The 24,037-nt window shown below is 42.0% G+C and overlaps 1 protein-coding gene across 5 annotated transcripts; it reads right to left on the minus strand.

Annotated features, from left to right (window-relative positions):
• Positions 1 to 269: 269 nt before the first annotated feature.
• Positions 270 to 23,750, minus strand: LOC118398247 (splicing factor, proline- and glutamine-rich-like). Of its 5 annotated transcripts, none has more exons than XM_052470529.1 (12): positions 22,760 to 23,750; positions 21,955 to 22,143; positions 21,532 to 21,833; positions 21,325 to 21,420; positions 19,181 to 19,377; positions 19,008 to 19,092; positions 18,811 to 18,925; positions 18,681 to 18,723; positions 18,376 to 18,470; positions 1,391 to 1,442; positions 506 to 580; positions 270 to 379 (listed from the first exon to the last, which is right to left on the minus strand). In XM_052470529.1, the coding sequence occupies exons 1-10, from the start codon at positions 23,600 to 23,602 to the stop codon at positions 1,416 to 1,418; spliced, it is 1,992 nt and encodes a 663-aa protein (XP_052326489.1). In that variant the 5' UTR covers positions 23,603 to 23,750; the 3' UTR covers positions 270 to 379; positions 506 to 580; positions 1,391 to 1,415. The 5 variants fall into 5 exon arrangements, with proteins under 5 accessions (XP_052326489.1, XP_052326490.1, XP_035649299.1 ...); XM_052470530.1 differs by having other exon boundaries at positions 482 to 580; XM_035793406.2 differs by having other exon boundaries at positions 1,391 to 11,806; positions 22,760 to 23,749.
• Between the last annotated feature and the right edge of the window lie 287 nt (positions 23,751 to 24,037).

A 24,037-nucleotide genomic window follows, 5' to 3' on the forward strand; every position in this document is an offset into this window, starting at 1 on the left:
TCAATTGTTGAATAAGTAAATGGAGGCAGTACTATATTTTACACTTTAAATGGCATTGTAATTATGGTAATTTGACAAGCTTCACTAGGCACAATTTAGTACCAATTGTGTTAACTTACTATTTTGCCTGGTAAATTCCAGTGGAAAAAGTAGTGTAAAGTGCTACCAGTTCTATTAAAATGGTCAAAACATCCCTGTGGATAGTAGTCGTCTTTAGAGATGCACTATAACAATTACAGATGTATTAAAAAAAAAGAAAAACACAAGTCTCAAAGTTGAACCTTTTATTACAATAGCTTGTAGAAAAAATAAAATAATCTCCTGTTGAACTTCTAGCTTCTCTGCTGGTTGGAGCCTGGTGCAGCCTCAGAACTCTTCCCTTAAGGGAGAGAGAAAAGAAAAATGGAATCAGTCACTACAAACTGTCATCCATTGGAAATGTGAATCAAGGAATAACAACGCAACCACACCATAAACTAACATGTTGAAGAACAGTTCAACCAACCCGCAGAACCATTTCCGTGCTTTAGGAGAGACCAGAAAGGCCCCTGCTCCGGTTTGTACAGTCTCTTCAGTTAACCTGCAAAAAAAAAAGGTCCATAAGTCAACAACTTCCACTAATACCAAAGCAACATTGCCAAAAACAAAGACATCCATTCGTTTAGTATAAAGTACGTAACCCTGTAAGGTTGATGTCCATGCCTCTTGGAAATCTAATTAACATAATACAAAAATCCTAATCAAAATGTGTCAGTTTAAGCTAGAGATTGGTTGGGTCTCAATCTACCACATCCACTTATGTCACACTTATGCATCTGCAGTGGAAGGTGACAGAGCTAGAGCGGTGTTTGTCAGACTGAGACATCCTGAAAATCTGTATTCACAAAATCTGTCCCGTCCAACCGGTTTGGCCCTATAAACTACTATGACCCCCTCTATGGAAAGATGACTCACAAACACGATGGTGTTCTACGTTTTTCTCTACGACCCCAAGAGTCTTGGGACTCGTGTGAAGTTGGTACAGCTGATCTACCAACTTCTGTCTGTAGTGTGCAAATAGTTTGGGCAATACACTAATTTGACACTGCTGTGGAGAAGGTGAGACTCAAGAACATGTTTGTTTTTTTGCACTAGGACACCCACAGGCCTCAACTGGTTCCCCTGGTACCAGTTGAACAAAGTACATATGGAGACTTTAGCATCTCAGATATAGAACAGACTTCAGAACAAGCCTCTTAGATGTGTATGGGCTAATAGCAGTATGGCTAAAATACTTTAATAATTTCATACTTCAATTCTTAAAATAGATGAATGATCCTTATGACCTTAAATTCCATATAGTTTAGTAGACCCCCTAGTCTACCACCCAGCCACTCGGGAGTTAGCTTACCATATGTTAGACCAGGAGCAGCTCATCAGCCTCCTACAATCACCCAAGGCCCCTGCAGTGAGAGAGAAACAATGAGTTCGAAGCTAGGAACTTGGGAAAGGTATTCCTATACAAATAGCTGTGGAATTGAGTGCTAAACTACATGGATGTAGAGGATGTTTATGGGAATTTTAATATCACAAAAACTATAGTACAGGCATGCACTAGATTTAATTGACTGACATACTGTAAAATGTGAAAGTAAAGAACTTGTGCCAAAAAGATATACATAAAAATAGAGCAAACCCAATAATACGGGTGCATTTTGACAAGTAGTAAGTATATATATATCCTAGGTCATGTTATAGCTAATGTTTTTTGTAACTTCTGTGGTAACAGGCAAATGCGTAAGAGCCATAACACCAATCATGCAAATACGTGAGAACTGGAAACAGTTACAAAGCAAGGTAAGCTTGACTTGGTTGACACTGGAAAAGTATTGTTATAGCAAATCCCCAAAACGTCAGGCCCTATGAAGACTCTTTCACCTTATACCTCATGATGGGTATTTGCGACGTCGGTCTTGCAGAGCGAGTTTGGAAAGGGCATAGCCCTTCCAGTAGCAGCCCTAAGGCCCTGGAGGGTAGTTCTGGCATCACACTCTGAAGGGGATACGGAGAAGCAGACTGACCACTCAAAGAGGAGACCTCCGAGGGTAAATGGATCACAGTGCAGACAGACACACGACAGCCCTGGGGCTGATTTCACTGCTCATGGTAGTTCTCTACACAAGACGCTTAGTCCAAGATTACCAACACTATGTTTGCTGCATGAGACACCGTTCACATACAAGCTGCTACATCAAGGTTGGCACAGTCCTTGTGAACTGTACAGAAGAACCCTTTTTACAATTGATTGGCTGGCTGGCCACTGGCTTGAGAATGTCACTATAATAAGGACAATTGACGATACTTTGACGCATGAAATGCACAAGGGGGGACAGGCTGCCATTTTTTGACAGTGCAACAGAATTTCAAAACACAGGAGAGAGAAAGAAAAAGTGCCTTTATGGCAGCTGCCACACTAAAGTGAAGTGCTCTTTATGCATATCTAGGTTGTGAATGACGCAGATAGACCCAAACCCAGTATCTTGACTGTCCACCCCACCCAAGAACAGCCCAGTGGATCAACACATTCTAGTTGAGCTTAGCAATACTCCAAAGTTACATTCTACATAAGTTAGGCTGTTCCCTAAATGAGCAAGGTGATTATTATTATTACCATTACTACCTCACAGTAAATAAATTATAGCTGGGTCTAACAAAAGTCACATTAAACTAAAACCTTCCTAATTTACCTAGGGGAACAAATGAAAGATCCCACGAGTAATGAGCCGTACAACCATGAAAATTGGAGGTTGCCGATTATGCATGTCCAAAACAGAAACGGGCTACTGGTATGTGACAACACAGCATTTCTGCCTATGACAAAGACCTCAAATATTAGTACACTTCACTGCTCTAGTATTTCTACCTTGAGAATGCTGTGGACATGTCCAAATACCCATACTTGCGTTCTAAATAGGCCGAGTATGCAAAAAAGAAAATCAATAGTATGCAACATACATATACTTTAAAATGCCCTGATGTCACTCATTTCAGCTGACCAATTAGATATGGGGATGCGCTACCGAAATCAAATAGTGGGAAAGAATACAATCTCGCATGACTCATTCTCAGTGTGAGAAAATAGAATGTTATAACATGTTAATTTTTTGTAAATAGTATGGTTTATATGCCAGAATGTTAGACTAATTTTGGCTCTTCATTTAGTAGAATTCGATGCACTTTCCCATACTTTAATGGAACAGGTGGACTGCGAAAGATAGGCTCTCTTCAAGTAGTCAAACAAAACTAACCCACTTCATTCGGACGACATGGAATAGCGAAGCTTCTGTGGCGGTGTTCAAATGTAGGCTAAGTAGTTTGTTCACCTTAAAATGATAGTGTTGCACCGTAGGCTAAATCTTTGAAACCTAAAGTTGATCTGTTCTCATGGAAGTGTGTTGTGTTCTTACTAAATACTAAACCATCTTTTGATTACTGAATGTTTCGGCACCGGGGACTCGGGATGTGTCTGGGTTGATGTCATATATAATTATTATATATATTTTTTTTTAATTCAGTCCTCCTGTTTCTAACATATTTAAACATTTATGATCAAGCTGTTGCAGTCATCATCTCGTTCCCAATGAAGTGCTTTAGTGTATTATGTTGCTGACCAGCGGTGTCAGAAGGTGGCCCAAAAATTGACAAAGACTGCTGCCACCCAAGACCGACCTCACTCTGATACTGCCCGGCAAACGGTACCAAAGCATTGGCTCTCGGACCGACAGGCTCAGACAGCTTTATAAGACCACTAAATAGTCAATGGTACCCAAACTATTTGCACTGACCCTACAGTCACTAGACATATACACCAGAGTATCCCAAACACCAAGGGGTGCACGGTTTGGTTTTTGCCCCAGCATTACACAGCTGATTAAAATAGTCAACTAATCCTCAAGCTTTGATAATTGAATAAATAAAATAAAAATTAAATTCAGCTGTGTAGCGTTGGGGCACGTTTGTTCCCCCCCTCTTTGGGGTCCCAAGGACAGAGTTGTGGAAACGCCAAGATTATTTTATTTAGTCGCTCAGTAGCTAAAAGTTAACGCCTACTCATTCCAGGGGGTTTCCTTTGACTATTGTAGAATAGTGAAGACCTCAAAACTATTAGACATATGGAATCGTTTAGTAACCAGTGTTAAATCAAAATAAGATTCCTCAAAGTATCCACCCTTTGCCAAATGTGCAAAGCACTCAACCAGTTTCATGAGGTAGTCACCTGGAATGCATTTCTATTCACAAGTGTGCCTTGAATTTCTTTAAATTCTTAATGTGTTTGAGCAAATCATGTGTGTTGTGACAAGGCAGGGGTGGTCTACAGAAGATATCCCTATTTGGTAAAAGACCAAATCCATATGGCAAGAACAGCTCAAATAAGCAAAGAGAAACGACAGTACATCATTACCTTAACCTCTTGAAACTAGGGGGCACTTTATTTTTGGAAAAATAACATTCCCAAAGTAAACAGCCTATTTCTCAGGACCAGATGCTAGAATATGCATATAATTGTCAGATTGGAATAGAAAACCCTCTAAAGGTTACAAAATATTGTCTGTGAGTATAACAGAACTGATATTGCAGGCAAAACCCAGAGGAAAATCCAATCAGGAAGTGCCTCTTATTTTGAAACCGGTGTGTTCCTATGCATCCCTTTTGGCCATTGAAAGGGATACCAACCAGATTCCTTTTTTCTACATATTCCCTACGATGTATACAGCCTTGACATCGTTTCACGCCTTTATGTTGAAGAATGAGCGTAAACGACTACATTGCGTAAGTGGTCAGCTGAGGGCTCCGAGTGATTCTTGCGTAAAAAGACAGGTGTCTAGTCATTTTTCCTCTCGCTCCTACTGAAAAGCCAACTGTCCCGGTTGATATATTATTGAATAGATAGTTGAAAAACACCTTGAGGCTTATTTATAAAAAACCGTTTGCCATGTTTGTCGATATTATGGATACAATTTAGAATTTTTCAGCGTTGTCGTGACCGCTATTTCCGGTGGATTTCTCAACATAACGTAACCAACAAACTGAGGTATTTTGGTTATAAAAATAATATTTATGGAACATTTGCTGTCTAACTGGGAGTCTCGTCAGTGAAAACATCCGAAGATCAAAGGTAAACGGTTAATTTGATTGCTCTTCTGATTTGTGACCAAGCTTCCTGCTGCTAGCTGGACATAATGCTAAGGTATCGATAAACTTACAAACTCTTGTCTTGCTTTGGCTGTAAAGCATAATTTCAAAATCTGAGATGACAGGGTGATTAACAAAAGGCTAAACTGTGTTTCACTATATATCACTTGTCATGAATATAATCATTTTCTAATAATATTTTTGGACAATGGGCTATGCTAATTAGTGTAGTTTATGACAATTCTCCCGGATCCGGGATGGGTAGTTCCAAGATTAAGACATGGTCAATCAGTACGGAAAATTAAAAACTTTGAAAGTTTAAGTGCAGTTGCAAAAACCCATCAAGCTCTATAATAAAACTGGCTCTCATAAGGACAGCCACAGGAAAGACCCAGAGTTACCTCTGCTGCAGAGGATAAGTTCATTAGAGTTACCAGCCTCAGAAAATAGCATGCTCTGATCGAGTGGAAACAATTAAAAATCAGATATGCATATTCTATCAGTGCTTGACTTGGACTGAAATAGGTTCCGGCACAGTTTATTTTTAGGTGCAGGAACTCCACAATACCATTTGAGCTATTATTCTATAAAAGAGGAACAGGAGCTTAAACAGTAGAACATTTGAGGTGCCGGTACTCGGCTCCAGTGAGCTCCTGCCCAAGTCAAGCACTGCCTTCTTATCTCTTGCACAAATAGCCTTCAGCCATGTCTGTCCCGAGCTCACTGGCACAGGAAACTGAGGGCCCAGAATATTTTGCACAATGTTGCAACATTCACTAGTGCAAGTCTCTGGGCCTGACCCAAGTTAAGTTGATACAATGTTTCATTGATACAATGTTGATACAATGTTTCAGTTCATTGCAGACAGGCCCATGCATAGCCAATGTGCTTTATAGGATTTAAAATATATACTCTACCTGCAAGTTGCAATGTTTTTGTTGGCTTTACGTAGACTAGTTTCACATAGTTGGCAATGGAAGTTCCTTTTCAGTTTGTGTCATTTACATAGAATGTTGAATAGACCATGACAATTATTTGGAAATATGAAGAGATGATTATTAATGAAACTGTTACAGGAAAATATGCACATGAAAACCATAACAGGGACACAGATCAGTAGAAATATATAGGCATTCCACATAAGGGAAAAAAAAGGTGGCTAACTCCATGTAGCCCATCACTGGCAACTTCAGGAGAGTAAGGGCAGAATCTGCAAAAGCCATCAGGAAAATGTTTATGGTCTTTTCCCTCTGGTTGTCTATATACGGAAGAACGTAAAAACATTTTATTAAAAAAGGTCAAACGAAGACGACTCAGTCACCCAAGATTTTTTTTTAAAGACGGGGACAGCCCTAATTAAGAGAAATATATTGAATTGGAAATGATCCATTATCAGGCTGGTTAATTCAATGTCTGTCTGTTGAATTAGGAAAAACAATCACCCACACTTGGCCCCGCCCCACCTACTCAGGAGCCGCATGCATCACGGTATGTGACTGAGTAAAGTATGTAGTACACTAATATGGGTATTCAGACAGTCTGAAATCAGATAATATTGACTCGTTAGAGGTTCTTCTGAGTTTTGCCTTAATATTGAAATGGACAGGGAAAATATCGCTAGCCAGTGTTGCATTGCAGACTCCCAAAACAAGCCAGTCCATGTAGAGCACACGTCAAGTAAAAAAAAGTCAACAGGATGATTCTCATTTCCCCAGACAAACCAACCCCCCAGAACAAATGTCAAGCTCTGAATATTGTTTGTTTACATCAACACTATCTCTATTGCAAATAACTAGTTCGACTTGTCAGAGTCCTGTGCTCAAGTACTACGATACACCTTCCTTGCAACATTTTGGCCTAGGTCTAAAATGCAGGCTACTGTATCAAGGTTTGCAATATAGGCAAAGTAAATGCTGTTGTAATACTAGGGAAACACTGGACAAAAGACAAGCTTCACAAATCACTTCTATTACTTGATGAAATAGGATGTCATAAATAGGATAACAATAAAGCGCCGCCCACCAACGATTTCTTGTGACTACCAATCAGTTACGAGTCCCTTCTACAGTGCCAAGGAAGCCATGAATTCAATGTCAAAATCCTAACGCCAGCTAAATCCCCCCCCCCCCCAATACGTTTGTGAGAACTTTGCACTTGGTTTCAAAAGGTCATTACAGCTTGAAAGAGAAGTTTCTGCAAAAGGAGTTGTGTTGACTACACTGGCCTACAGTAGAGTTGAAGGTATTCACCATCATACACTATTCATTGTTGAGCCAGTGACACAGCCATCCATATACAGCTCGTTTCATAGAGACCAGCTTTGGTCAAAAATGAAAGGGAAAATATCAGATACTGCACAGTCTAAAAAAACAAACATTGCCACAAGTTCACATACAGGGAGGGAGGAACAAGTACTGCACTGTGATTCCATTTTTCAGAAGTGTGATGCCAGAACCCCTGTATCGTCACATTACGTGAGAGGAAGGTAGATCAGTTAAGTTTGTCATTTAAACAAATCATAAAACAGGAACACTTACCTTCTCAGTGGCTCTGTAAGCATACCTCTCGCTGCACACAAGTCCAGGCTCTACTGTCCACTGACTTCTGCAGAACTACTGATCCTCAACGTAACCAACTGCCGGAGCCTCTACTGTGGAATGGGGCAGGCTGGCTGTTGGACTTTATTGCACAGCTACTGCACCCCCATGCACTCAAGACACTTGAAAAAGACAAGCCTCTCGCTCCTTATAGGTACGCAGGTCTCCTGAGTCTGCTGAAGGGTGACGGGGAATAAGGGGAAGTTCTACCAAAGACTTCCATCGGTTATACAAGGTCTTTGATACAAAACTATCAGAGTGGAGTACTTCTATAATCCATACAAAGCCAGGACAACACTATTCTAAAAATATATATACTGAACAAAAATATAAAAACGCAACATGTAAAGTGTTGGTCCCATGAGCTAAAATAAAGAATCCACACGCACAAAAGGCACATCAAACTTTGTGCACCAATTTGGTTACATCCCTGTTAATGAGCATTCCTCCATTGCCAAAACAATCCATCCACCAGGTATACCATATCAAGTAGCTGATTAAACAGCATGAGCATTACACAGGTGCACCTTGTACTGGGGACGATAAAGGGCCAATAAAATACGTGGTTGTCACACCGGCCTCACAACCGAGTGTAACCACGCCAGCCCAGGACCTCCACATCCGGCGTCTTCACTTGCGGGATCAGAGACCAGCCACCCGGACAACTAATGAAACTGATGGGTAGGTCTGTAATAAAGCCCCTTTGCAGGGAAACACTAACTATGCTTGGCCTGGCTCCCAGATGGGTTGGCCTATGCCCTCCCATGGCTTTGCCCCTGCCCAATCATGTGAAATCCATAGATTAGGGCCTAATGGATTTATTTCTGTTGTCCAATTTTCTTGTGAACTGTAATTCAGTAAAATCTTTGAAATTGTTGCATGTTGAGTTTATATTTTTGTTCAGCATATATATAAATATAAAAACTAAGGGGTGGTCTACATCCCCACTACAGGTGCATATAAACAAAGCTAGCAACATTTTAATCATTAGTTTGTCCCCTGATCTGTGATTCCATCGGCAAATGTAATATAGTATGTATGATACTATGGCTTGTGTTTAGGCAGGCAGCTAAATTCTGATTATTTTCTCACTAATTGTTCTTTTCTAACTAATTGTTCTGATGTCAAAATACCAATTAGTGGGACAAATAACAGAATTGGCCTGCCTGTAAACACAGCCCAAGAAGCTAAAATAAAGCAACCCCTGGTAATTCTTTGTTAACATCAGATCTCCACAGATCAAGTCTAAATTCCATTTAAAATAGTCAGATCATTCTCAGTATATTGCTACTACTGGGCCTATATCCAACCGAGTTGCCTGTAGGCCTACATTAGTATGCAAGTTGACCAACTTGGTGAGTAGTCCAGCAAGAGCTGACCGAGTACACCTAGAAACATACACCCTAACAAGCAGTGCCAGATCCAATCATTGGTCTTGTTATTCAGCCATTCAGGCACACTGGATCCCATAGTCTCCCAAATCACCTAGATCCATTGGCAATAACACCCAGTAAGAATATTAGATGGGGTGTCTGTTCCAATCAGTTGTTAAAATCAAAACTATTTCACCAACTGGTACCCTGTTACAATACTGAACACCAACTTGAACCTTAACTGCCAACTCTTCACTAAGGCAAGACTGTCTTCATCAGGTTGGTCTGTTTAAGACCAGTCATAGGAGTAAACTGTATTAAGTGCTACTCAGTTAGGCTTATGATTTCTTGGTTTAGAAAGGTCTCCTTACACACAGCAACCTTTAATAAGGTGGCCAAACCTGTCAAAGAAGAAATGTACAGAAAACAGAAACATTTAATGGTTTACATTACTTTTGTCAAGGTACTCAGATATTTGAGTAGACAACGGGTTAGATAAACTTAATGTTTAGTCATTTGATTAACATGCTCCACAACCATGATCAATCTTTTTGCTGTAATTCTTGAGGTCAAAATTGCCGAAATTGTAAGAGCCTATTGAGTTCAACTACATAGTGACTGGTGCTATTTCCATACCGATGTAAAAAATAAAATAAATATTGAAAAAGGGTGAGAATTTCTTATCTTCAGTAAAGAAATGTTCCTACACAGAAAATGTTACATTTGTCTTTTTGGTTAAAAAAATATTTTAATTGCTGATATATCTACCCTTTGGTGTGTGTCACCTTAAGTCTCAGTTGGAAAATAGATTTAGAGGTGTAATCAAGACTTTTAAAAAAAATACAAAAAATTGTTGCAAAGGGCCGGCACTTTCATAACGAATCTTCATAAATGCGTGAAAGATATCTGCCCTAATACTAGGGGAAGTTTGAGCCCATTATTTAAGTCCCCAGAGTCAGGTGAACTTCTGGCTACCAAGAAATAGGTAGTTTAGCGAGACAATGCTAAATAGCTTAGCACAAAGATGGGAAGTTCAGGTAACACCCTCAAGACTTCTGGTCTTTGCGCTAAGCTAACACAAACGCTAGCATTGGCTCGCGAAACTACCCCATTAACGCTTCCATGATGGTTTCAGATTTAGTTGTCTAATCTGCATGTGAAAATTCGAAGTGACAGTGGTACTCGCTGGAATGAATCGGTTCACACCACTCTTGGTTTATCAACAGCGCTTAGGCTAGGAGAGCTACTAAAGAAATCCAGGGAAAGGGCCATAAATAAAAAAGGAGGCTGAAAAGTTATACGTAAGCATTGAGGGCAAAACCACACGCTACCGGTCCCCCTCATAGTTTCTCGTAATAACATTACCATTTGACTAATGACTTGCACACGTTAGACAGTGGCTGGAACTAGAATTTAGGTTAAGATTTGTAGATCCTTTTCATACATTCTCTTGTATGCTACATTCATTGGAATGTAACAGATTACATAATGCAATGTCAAGAGACATTATGAATGAAGTGCTGCTTTTAAAAAAAGATTAGCGATGGTCAAGGTGGACCTTCGACCTTGGTTCAATATGTAGCCAACTTCGGAACAGTCCAACATAACTCCTTTATCAACGCTAAAGAAACAGCAGTTGTCAAAGACCATATCACTTCAATTAGGGCTAGACAAAGTCATACGTTTAAAACAATTGTTAATGAAAGTTGAAAAACTGAACCGAAACTGTCATTTTAACAGACTTTCCAAGGGCATTACTAAATCCAGATTTTGAAAAAATGTGTTTTATTATAAACAAAACACTGCTAGAAGCATTAGTCACGTTTGACACCAGGACTGCTTATTTCGGTTGTCAACATTGGGCCCCACAAGTACAATTTCTACTTGGCCCAACTGTGCTCTAAAATGTCAACTTTCTTGGCTTTAGCAATACTGTGTCAGTATGCATATTTGTTCAATTTCATTCACATGGGAACATGGTGATGAATAACATTATAGTCACCCCCGGGCATTCCAACATACTAAATCCAGGGTAAGCTAGGCAATATATTAGTCAATAATTGACCCACTTAATAGATGGCGGCTAGAGCAAAAGGCTTGAAAACTCCTGCTAGTCTTATTTAGAGTAACTCGAAATTGGGCTAAAATAAAATTTAAGAGGGCTTGGAGAGAACCAACTGAAGTCTTTATTGTAAAGTTACATGTTTTTACTTCAAATCTTAAATGGCACAAAACACAGCCATTGAAAGGTGAGAAAAGTTGACATTTATCACCATTTACGACACGAGTCACAGAGCATGATACAACTGGAAAGAAAGTTATACATAGGTGAGATAGCACTATGATCACTGAGGGTGACCAATGTATTAATTTCACACTACTCCAAATACAAAATCAAAAAAAGAAAAAACCTAACTTGCCATAAAAATGAATGAGTCTTCAGGCTAAAATGCAAGAACACTTTCAACTTAAATACAACAATTATGACTCAATGTGAAGATGTTCAGAGAATCTACACAAAAACGCTGCTATGAATGACACTGAACAGATTTAAAAGCGGGGCTTCTTGGCAGGCCCATCAAACTCCTCACGGACCCTGCCAAACCCTTGGTTGTTAGGACCCAGTCCCCCCCGGCCTCCCTGAGGGAAGTTTCGCTCGTTTCGCTATAGGGATTAACAACCATACCAAGGAGCCAGATTGGAGGGGTGAGGGGAGGGCAGTGCGGTGCACACAGTTCAAGTCCATATTGAGGGGAGGGGGTAGAGAGAGTTGGTTTTGTTTGAGAGCCATGACAAAATAAACAGCAGGAGACATGTCCAAGGGAAACGTTCGTTGAAATAGTTCCAATACGCAGATCCACAGGTGCCACAGGTAACATACAGAGAAGGAAGAAAGGGTAATATTTTCGTTAGTTAGGTCCTACCATAGTCTGCTGTGCATGCCAAAGGCTGGGCTACATCATTCACTACTGGCATCATGTGGAGCATTTTGGGGAAGACTGCCAGTTTGCTATGGCCCAACGGTTACATTTAATGCCAAAAACCTACAGGTAGGCCAGGCAATAAATGCACTTCAGCGCTACAATTCCACCTTCTTAAAATTCTTTATGTAGAACTATATCAGGCCTATTTAACAATATAGCTGTAAATCTGTTGCTCGCGCTGCCTCTATTGCTTAAAACACACTAGTAGGATATCACTGCACGACTACAGTATTGCTGACCTTTCAAATGGCAATAAAATATAAATGGGAAAAATATGATTTTAATCAATGAGCCCACAAAGTGCTACCCATTTGTTAAACTTGAAGCTTTCATGGCCTTAGTAAAACACTGGACCGGGGGGGGGGGATTTCACATTACAAACTACAAGTGTAAGCGAGTCTACAGGCTCGCCAATAGGCTAGAACTAATTAAAGTAGATGTTCATTAGCCTAATCCTGACATGCTACTTGCAGGGTCTACGCTTTAAAGAGTGCCATTTCACCAACCAAACCTTCTACAATTTAATAAGCATCACATATTTGGAAATATGCCAGTAGTTGACGCAAAATAGGTCCATATTGGTTAAGACTCAAAACTGAAGTTTCAAAGCAGTTGTGGCAAATCCAGATTATCTACTGAAGTTCCTGGACGAAAAGACCATGTTCCATTTTGCATACACACAAATTGCCACCCTGCTCCTGTACAATTCCGGTGGCAAAATACAATATTTTTTTTCAAAGGTGAAATTTCCCATTTGAAGTAAATCTCAATATTTTATGCAAATTTAACGTTTTCGGGTCCTTAAACCTTTTTGTTATTTGGCTTGATTGAGAAACTCAACCCAGCCGATTCATTTCCTCATTGTTTGTTGTGCAGCATCAGAGCATACCAAAAAACATGTCCTTTTAGAAACAGACACGCTGTCAGTATAGTAACATAGGTCTTTAGATGTTGTACACATGACATTCCGAACTTTATCCACAACGTAATGTTCCATTTATTTGACTCAAGCCATTTCTTCTACCAGCTGTGTTGCGCAGTCTGTGTCCATGTACTATAGGGACAGGCTCAGCATGCAAAGCTGCGTGAGGTAAACAGCGCGACTCAACCAAAATGGATCACAACGTTGAAGAAAGTTAAGGGAAACAAATTGTGTACAACATTAAAGACCTACATAACTATACTAAATGGATGTGTTTGGGTGCTTTTGTTCATGTCTTTGGCGTGCCCTGATACAATTCCTCAGTGCTCCTTGTGTCGTATCGCGGCTGGGGTAAATTTCTCAAAATAAGCCACATCACATTGGGTGTCTGGACTAGAGGTCGACCGATTCTGATTGTTCAACGCCGACACCGATTATTGAAGGACCAAAAACGTTACCGATTAAAATCAGCCGACTATTTTTTTTTTTATCATGACAAGAACAATACTTAATGAACAAAGAACACTTATTTTTTTACTTAATATATAAATTAATCTATTTAGCCTAAAATAATGAAATATGTTCCCTTTGGTTTAAATAATGCAAAAACAGTGTTTGAGAAGTAAACGTGCAATGCTCAGAACATAGGAAGCTGGTGGTTCAATATTCCCAGTTAAGTTATGACTCTTCGACTATCTCTCTATACCATTTGTATTTAATATATTTTTGACTATTGGCTGTTCTTATAGGCACTTTAGTACTGCCAGCCTAATCTCAGGGGTTGATAGGCTTGAAGTCATAAACAGCGCTGTGCTTCTGCAGATGACTTCGTCAACCATTTTGAAAAGAAGGTCGACGACATCCGATCCTCGTTTGCTAAGTCAAACGACACCGCTGGTTCTGCTCACACTGCCCTACCCTGTGCTCTGACCTCTTTCTCCCCTCTCTCTCCAGATGAAATCTCGCGTCTTGTGACGGCCGGCCGCCCAACAACCTGCCCGCTCGACCCTATCCCCTCCTCTCTTCTCCAGACCATTTCCGGAGACCTTCTCCCTTACCTCACCTCGCTCATCAACTCATCCCTGACCGCTGGCTACGTCCCTTCCGTCTTCAAGAGAGCGAGAGTTGCACCCCTTCTGAAAAAACCTACACTCGATCCCTCTGATGTCAACAACTACAGACCAGTATCCCTTCTTTCTTTTCTCTCAAAAACTCTTGAACGTGCCGTCCTTGGCCAGCTCTCCCGCTATCTCTCTCAGAATGACCTTCTTGATCCAAATCAGTCAGGTTTCAAGACTAGTCATTCAACTGAGACTGCTCTTCTCTGTATCACGGAGGCGCTCCGCACTGCTAAAGCTAACTCTCTCTCCTCTGCTCTCATCCTTCTAGACCTATCGGCTGCCTTCGATACTGTGAACCATCAGATCCTCCTCTCCACCCTCTCCGAGTTGGGCATCTCCGGCGCGGCCCACGCTTGGATTGCGTCCTACCTGACAAGTCGCTCCTACCAGGTGGCGTGGCGAGAATCTGTCTCCTCACCACGCGCTCTCACCACTGGTGTCCCCCAGGGCTCTGTTCTAGGCCCTCTACTATACTCGCTATACACCAAGTCACTTGGCTCTGTCATAACCTCACATGGTCTCTCCTATCATCGCTATGCAGACGACACACAATTAATCTTCTCCTTTCCCCCTTCTGATGACCAGGTGGCGAATCGCATCTCTGCATGTCTGGCAGACATATCAGTGTGGATGACGGATCACCACCTCAAGCTGAACCTCGGCAAGACGGAGCTGCTCTTCCTCCCGGGGAAGGACTGCCCGTTCCATGATCTCGCCATCACGGTTGACAACTCCATTGTGTCCTCCTCCCAGAGTGCTAAGAACCTTGGCGTGATCCTGGACAACACCCTGTCGTTCTCAACTAACATCAAGGCGGTGGCCCGTTCCTGTAGGTTCATGCTCCACAACATCCGCAGAGTACGACCCTGCCTCACACAGGAAGCGGCGCAGGTCCTAATCCAGGCACTTGTCATCTCCCGTCTGGATTACTGCAACTCGCTGTTGGCTGGGCTCCCTGCCTGTGCCATTAAACCCCTACAACTCATCCAGGACGCCGCAGCCAGTCTGGTGTTCAACCTTCCCAAGTTCTCTCACGTCACCCCGTTCCTCCGCTCTCTCCACTGGCTTCCAGTTGAAGCTCGCATCCGCTACAAGACCATGGTGCTTGCCTACGGAGCTGTGAGAGGAACGGCACCTCAGTACCTCCAGGCTCTGATCAGGCCCTACACCCAAACAAGGGCACTGCGTTCATCCACCTCTGGCCTGCTCGCCTCCCTACCACTGAGGAAGTACAGTTCCCGCTCAGCCCAGTCAAAACTGTTCGCTGCTCTGGCTCCCCAATGGTGGAACACACTCCCTCACGACGCTAGGACAGTGGAGTCAATCACCACCTTCCGGAGACACCTGAAACCCCCACCTCTTTAAGGAATACCTAGGATAGGATAAAGTAATCCTTCTCACCCCCCCCTTAAAAGATTTAGATGCACTATTGTAAAGTGGCTGTTCCACTGGATGTCATAAGGTGAATGCACCAATTTGTAAGTCGCTCTGGATAAGAGCGTCTGCTAAATGACTTAAATGTAAATGTAAATGCAAATGCTTCAAGCATGGCTAAGAACTGCTGGCAAACGCAGTAGTGTGCTGTTTGAATGGATGCTTACAAGCCTGCTGCTGCCTTCCACTGCTCAGTCAGACTGCTCTATCAAATTATAGACTTAATTATAATACAACACAGAAATACAAGCCTTTGGACATTAATATGGTAAAATCCAGAAACTATCATTTAGAAAACAAAACGTCTATTCTTTCGGAACCGCTCCGTATTTTAACGAACAGGTGGCAACCAACTCTAAATATTGCTATTACATTGCACAGCCTTCAATGTTATGTCCTAATTATGTAGAATTCTGGCAAATTAGTTCAGTTTGCAACGAGCCTGGCGGCCCAAACTGTTGCGTTCAGTGCAAGCAGAGTCATGGTATATGCAAGAGATGAGACAATTTCCCTAGTCAATATTGCCGGCAAACATGAATTTATTTTAACTAAATATGCATGTTTAAAAATACACACTTGTGTATTGATCTTAAGGCATTGATGCTCATGGTTAGGCACATTTGTGTAATGATTGTGCTTTTTTGCAAATGCGCTTTTGTTAAATCACACATTTGGAGAAGTTGAAGTAGGCTGTGATTCAATGATAAATTAACAGGCACCTCATTGATTACATGCAACACAGGACAAGCTAGTTAAACTAGTAACATCAACCGTGTGTAGTTAACTAGTGATTATGTGAAGATTTTTTTTTTTTTTTTTACAAGATAAGTTTAATGCTAGCTAGCAACTTACCTGGCTCCTTGCAGCCACAAGGTCCTTTTGGCGCTGCACTCACGTAACAGGTGGTCAGCCTGCCACGCAGTTTCCTTGTGGATTACAATATATTCGGCGTCCAAAAAGGCCGCTTACCGATTGGTATGAAAACTTGAAAAAAAAAAAATCGGCACTAATTGAGCGGCCATGTCAATCAATCAGTTGACCTCTGGACCCTTATAGAACATTTCAGTTTTACATCAAAGATAGAGATTTACTTCAGATATAGGAATGATGTATTTCAAGGTGTCCTAAACATTTGTTGACCTTTTACCCCAGTCATATTCCAAATACTTTGGTTTTAATTAGGCCATGTTTCACACTTTAAAATGCCTAAACTCTAAAAATGAATATTCACCTACAAGTATGTTGATCTAGGCACATGGTGTAAAAACTATTAATCGTTGATTCTACTTGGACACAATATGCCTAACAAAAGCAGGCTTAGTTAAGGTAGGCTTAGCAATAGCCATTTTCTTCAAACAAATAAATTCTTGGCCAATTAATTGTAGTTCTAATGTCAATAATAAATGGCATCCCAATTTGTCATTGCGTCCTTGTGTGTAGCGGCATGACCAGACAGTAACATATCTACTAGCCATCTTCCCTTCAGAGCAATCTTACCTCCCCCATGCGATCCCTGCACTATAAAAAGGTGGGTTCATTTTGCATTGCTTGCACCGAAGAACAGAAAAACGGACACATGGAGATATCAGTAAGACATGTTGTCGAACTGCACAATCCAGTATCGAAAAGCAACATCTGCTCACCTATTGCAAAAGCAGCCGACCTGTTGTGCCGTTTTTCCTGCCAGATTGTTTTGCCACCCTTGAGTCAAAGCGGCCGTGTGCCATTACACGAATTGATAGATCCTTGACAGTATAAAAACTTAACTCATACAAAACGCAAGCTGTATCACTTTTAAAAAGGACTTACAGCTTTGCGTCAGAACATTTAAGGAAGTTACCAGATATTTAACTGGTCAACTTAATAATTGCATTTAGCCTATAGCGTAAAAAAGGACATTAATACACCTGCCTGCCATAGGACTAATGCGGATGCCTTCACATTCTGGGCTTTAGAGGGTTTCACCCACAGGGTACAAATAGCACACGTTTCCAAGCAGTCAATGCAATGCCTGTCATCCTCAGTTCTTCATATTCTGTTATGCAAGTTGCACTAAGGAGCTTACCCATTAGCTCAATGGTATGTCAAGAGACATTTGCTTCATAATGCAACCTGTACTAAAACCCCTCACTTGAATTGCTTGGACAAGGTGGTGGCTGGGGAAACATTACAACAACTAGGTAGTCAATCCATGCCACAATAGAACATTGCAGGAAGTTCACTTTTCACACTGAGGCCCCTAAAAATATTTCCAGGTTACACCAAGACAGCATCTGTACCATTTCATGTGATAGCATGAAGTTCAATGAGAGTATGGGGAAAGTACTAAATCCACAAATTGCCACAAAAAAATGCTGCCAGGTGACATCTTTCCACTTGCCAAGAAAAAGTGCCTGTCTGGCTCACACAAGACAGGGCTTGCAACTGGTCCATTACACAAAGTAGGAGCTTTGAGAAAGCACTGGAACACAATTCACCGGGTTTAGTACAGGTTGATTATTTTCAGCTGAAATACAGGCTGTAAGAGTAGAGGAACTGAGGGAACATGCTGTTGCTGAAAACAGCCATTGAGCACAAATTTAATCTCAACATGGCAGAGATGCCGCAGAAGCTGCAAACAAGCTTCATTTCTTCCACACGCTTCCAAACTTGGCCGACCGGAGCAAAACCCATCTACTTCACTCTCCCTGATGACAACTACAGCAACCAGGGGGGAAAAACCCACACTTAACTGGGCCCTATTAGTGTTGGAATCCATTTGGAATACATTACCATTTCGTTGGGCATCATGGCTCCCCCAGTGCTGGGTCCCCCCATGCCTTGGTGTCCCATGGGGAACTTCTGGTTGGGTGAGCCAAATTGATTGTCTAGCAGGGACAACAGGACTAAACGTCATACATTAAAATGAGAGTCAGGGCAGCTTAAGGGGCAATGTCGTCATATGCTTTTATAAAAGCAGTCAAACTAGGTACTCTCGTTTCAAAACACATTTCTGGGTCAAGCTGAAAATCAAGATATGGGTTGCAAGAACAACTCAAATTACAATTCATGAAAACAAATTGTTATAAGATACTCACCAGCCATGCCCATGGAGCCACCCTGAGTCATTCTCATATCCCTCTGAAATCAAGACAGTAAGAAGACGCAGCTCAGTTGCAAATGTCAAGGTCTGAATGGTTGTATGATAACCTGAGCAGAGTAACTTACATTGTCCATGAAGTTGCCACTCCTGTAGGCCTCCTCACGCTTGCGGCGCATTTGCTCCTCAATCTCCCTCTGGCGAAGCATCTCTTCCTCACGTATGCGACGCTCCTCCTCCTGCCTGTTATGCACACTGCCAAGTTTCAGTGACATTCCAATGAATAAATTGTGGAACAAACAGTAACTCAAACCAGTTTCAATACCTGAGCTGCATCTCTTTCCTCTTCTGCATCTCTGCACTGTGCATCTCTTCCATGCGCCGTAGTTCCTCCTCCCGCCTCAGCAGATCTAAACAGAGTGCAAGAACATACATGTAAGACAATGCCAAAAGCTTTTCCATTTTGAAAAGTGGTCATTTGTCCCAAGCTAAACTTGCCTTGGCGGATCATGTTGGCCTGGTGCACATGGAACGCATCGTCCATCTCTCCCTCCAGTTTCTCACGGGCTTCGCGGATGTTCTTCTCCACCTGCTGCCGCTGCTGCTTCTCCATGTCATCCAGGGACTTCCAGCGCTTAGAGTATTCAAACTCAAATGTGCCAGGACGGGCAAACCTGGGCGGTTCCTCCCGCTCCCTGCAGCCACAAGTTGTTAGAATAGAAAGTTGTAACCAAGACATGCATAGAGGGGTACTCAACATGAGTAATCACTTTATCAGAAAATCAACTGAAATTAACCTCTTGAGTGTAGGGGGCAGTATTTTGATGTTTGGATGAAAAACGTACCCATACTAAACTGCCTATTTCTCAGGCCCAGAATATGCATATAATTGTCAGATTGGGATAGAAAACTCTAAAGTGTCCAAAACTATCAAAATATTGTCTGTGAGTATAACAGAACTGATATTGCATGCGAAAACCTTAGGAAAATCAAACCCGGAAGTGGCCTCTATTTTGAAAGAGCCATGTTCCATAGCCTGCCTTCACTCCATTTAAAGGGATATCAACCAGATGCCTTTTCCTATGGCTTCCCCATGGTGTAAACAGTCTTTAGACAGTTTCAGGCTTTTATTTTGAAAAATCACATCCATTCTCGCTCTACTATTGAAGCTACATTCCCGGTTGAATTATTATAGATTATATATTGTAAAAACAACCCGAGGATTGATTATAAAAAACGTTTGAAATGTTGCTAACATTACGGATACTTTTTGGAATTTTCGTGACAGCTCGAGCCTGTGGATTTCTGAACATAACACACCAACAAAATGGAGGTATTTTGAATATAAAATTAATCTTTATGGAACATTAACATTTATTGTGTAACTGGGAGTCTCGTGCGTGCAAACATCCGAAGATCAAAGGTAAGCAATTTAATTTATTGCTTTTCTGACCAATCTACTTGGCTGCTAGCTGTTTGTAATATTGTCAACTGAGAGAGATGTGCTTACATAAACGCTTGGTATGTTTTCGCCGAAAAGCTTTATTGAAATCTGACACGCCAGGTGGATTAACAACAAGCTACGCTGTGTTCTGCTATAATGCACTTGTGATTTCATGAAAACTAAATATTTTTAGTAATTTAATTTGAATTTGGCGCTCTGCAATCCAGCGGTGGTTGACGAAAATGATCCCGCTAACAGGATGGGTGCATCAAGAAGTTAACAGCTGTCTCATCTACCTCATCTACCAACCCAACATCTGGTAAGCACTTTAGCTCAACGAGTCCCACCTTAACGAATGCCCGTTTTGGACTTATAATCCTTCTTAAACATTGTGTTTGAGCTACAGAGTTGTGGCACTGGATTTGTCTATTTCTGTACCCGTAGATAGCAACCATTTGCCTGTGTGATTAACGGGGGCTGAGCTAGAGCCGTGATGGTGAGAAATGAGCGGATCTCTGAGGGGCCTGTTTTTTTTATAACCCCTTTTTTTGTGATATCCAAGTGGTAGTAGTTAGTCTTGTCTCATCGCTGCAACTCCCGTACGGGAGAGGCGAAGGTCGAGAGCCACGCGTCCTCCAAAACACAACCAAGCCGCACTGCTCTGTTGGAGGAAACACTGTACACCTGGCGACCTGGTCAGCATGCACTGCGCCCGCCACTGGGTCCAGATTTTTAATACAAACTATTAAAAGCGGAGACTCACGAACACGTTACACGTTCTGCTCTACGGTTCATACAAATTCATTTGTGGCGGGTTTTTGCTTTGGCTGTGATTATTTTTATTGACATTTGTTTTTTAAATGTTGTTTTCTACTTGAAACCCTTGTTCTCCTGAAAAGAAAATGGTATGACACTTCATTGTTGGGGCAAATATGGACATGCAGAGACATGAAAAGCAGATTGCTGGAATCTCAGTAATGATAGGACTAGCGGCGCAGTTTGCATGAAAAGATCCGCCCTGGCAGCACCTGGCTACAATAGCTACATTTCCAATTCTCACCTCAACTCAAAATGAGCATAACATCAAAAGGTATACTGTGGTTGTGGTAATAAGAAAACAAAATATGCACACCTATCAAGCACAAAATCCCATATGCTATTGAATTAAAGCCATTTAGATATATGAAGTGAGGGTTACTTATGATAGTTGTGGTTCTTCTGTGCCAGTTTCTCTGGTAGACCATCCTCATCATCATATTGTTCAAGAGGCTCAACAACAATTGGACGAGGTGACCTAAGACATTAAGAGTATCAATTACAGCGTAACAGCATGAGCCATTAGGAGAAAGATTCATGTGCATTTCATGTTCTACTTAAAGTTGCCAAATAGCTGTATACAACTTACGTGGTGAGCAAGAAGACGCCATCGTTGCAACGATCCAGGGCCTTTCGTGCAGCAGGCTTAGAGGCAAATTCAACAATGCCCTTGCCGGTGGAGCGCCCGCGATCATCTACAATTACCACAGCTCTCTCTACCACTCCAAACTGGGAGAAGGCCTCCTCCAGTAGCTCATTGGAAACAAAAGGTGACAAGTTCTTCACAGACAGTGCAGCAGAGTGAGTTGCGAAGCGCACCCGAAGAGGTCTGCCTTTCATTGGCACATCATCCAGTTCAGCTTTAGCTATCTCAGCCAACGCACGGGATTCCTGGAATGGTAGAAATGCTTTTAAACTGTAACTTGAGGGGGCACTAAACACAAAATTACTTTATGGTAGAGCCAACTACCAAAATGACAATGGTTATGCAAACACAGTGTGGTGCACTTACCAGGCGTATGAAGCCAAAGCCTTTGTTTTTGTTGATGAAAATCTCACTGGGCTCGCCATACTTCGCAAACAGCTTCTTGAATGTATCATCTGAGATATCATTGGGAAGGTTGCCAATGAAAAGGCGGCATCGTTGAGTGTATGTCTTCTCGCCAGGTCTGCGCAGCGATGACAGCGTCGCTCTCAACTCCTACAGACAGACAACGTTCAGTTTCAAATACTAAAATGTAAATGATAGTGTTACTTGAAATTAACCTTAATCGTAATTAAACAAAACCAAAATGTAAAAGTAGTTGGGATAAGATTAACTATTTGGATTGTATGAAATTATCATGGGGACAAAGGATCCAGTTAGTACTAGCTAGCTAGGGTATATGCATGTTACTCAACCGGTCTACACCCCCCACAGTTGAAGAAAAAGGCCCAAATTTTAGTTTACGTCTTCTCAGTGGCTTCTTCCATGCGCTTGTTAACCGCGTCGTGTGGATGCATATATATAAATCAGCTTTCAGTAACATTGTCGAAATGTACCCGTGGTTTAATTATTATTTTTTATTTGTACACCGTCGTCGCTAGATTCACACAAAATGGCCGACGTGTCTCCCATGTAACAGTTAGCCACCTAGCTTAATTAGCTAACGTTCGCTGGCTAACTCCGCAACGCGTTTTGAACGGAAAGCTTTACTATCTCCGTGGGTCCACTTGTATTTAACATAACACAGCTCCATCGATAACATTAGCTAAAATACAGTAGTTAGTTAACATAGTAATTACGGAATGTTAGTTTGACTGACGCCCTTACTAACCTTGGGGTGCTGGGCTTCCTCGGCCTCCATTTGAGTATTCTGAGTTTGAGGTTCAGGTTTTTTGTTAAAGGGTGCAGATTTATGCCCATTTCCATTGGCGTTGCCTGGTCCTGCTCTTTGCTGGTTCCTATTCATTTGGTTTGGTGGGGGAGATGAAAGTGCTGGTTTCTTCATTTGGTTTGGTGGGGGAGATGAGATTGCGGGTTTCGGAGGAACAGGCTTCGGAGGTGGGGACTGCATTTTTGGTTGACCTGCCGGCGCTGCTGCTGCGGCTGCTGGAGGTGTAGCTGCGGCTTTCGGGGGTGCTGCTGTGGCTTTCGGAGGTGCTGTTGCGGCCTTCGGAGGTGCTGTTGCGGCCTTCGGAGGTGCTGTTGCGGCCTTCGGAGGTGCTGTTGCGGCCTTCGGAGGTGCTGTTGCAACAGCCGGAGGTGCGGCCGCCGGTGCTGCAGTCGCTGGAGTTGTTGCTGTGGGCGCCGGAGGTGCTGCTACGGTCACCGGAGGTGCTGCTACGGTCACCGGAGCTGCGGCCGCGGCCTGCTGTTGCTGTACGGGGCCCTTCATGGTTAGCGCAGGGCCAGGAGTAGGTGGTGGCCGAATCGGTTGAGCGCCTGGCTGGGAAATAGGTGGCAGAGGCTTCTGAGGGGTCATCGGACGTATCTGGTTGGGTGGTTTTCCAAAATTACCGGGATGAGGCCCTCTTTGAAAGGGGTGTTGGTTTTGTCTGAAATTATTCAGGTTACCCATTCCACCTCGCATCGGACCACCAGGCCCAGCTCCGCGGCGTTGAAATCCAGCTCCACGGTTATTTCCTCTAATGTTAATGTTAAATCTGTCCCGAGACATTTCAACGTTGTAGGATCACTGGATCAAATATGTAATATATCGTTAAGTGTAAACAAAGCGTTGAAGTATGTAGATAACTAACTGCTTTTGTTCCGAACAGCTCTCCTTCTTTTCTAAAATGGCGAATCAAAAACGTCGTCGTAGTGATTTTGAAAGGAATCCCACTTGCGCCTGCGTATCTCCGCCCAGATGTATCGACATACCGGCCGTCTCCATCTGATGTGATAGTTTTGGGGGGGAAACAAGCCTCTTTCTTTATATATATATAAAATACTATTTTGTTGATGGAAATCATAATAAGTTCACGGTCCATGTAACAATTATCAGTCTAATAATCTAATACACTTGTTCAAATGGAATAATATAATATTCGTATGAATTTCTCAAGTTCTCAATTGTCTGATCCACTCGTTTAAATTGAAAATGTTTTTACAT

The sequence above is a fragment of the Oncorhynchus keta genome, chromosome 19 (assembly GCF_023373465.1).
Source record: "Oncorhynchus keta strain PuntledgeMale-10-30-2019 chromosome 19, Oket_V2, whole genome shotgun sequence".
NCBI classification, from domain to species: domain Eukaryota; kingdom Metazoa; phylum Chordata; class Actinopteri; order Salmoniformes; family Salmonidae; genus Oncorhynchus; species Oncorhynchus keta.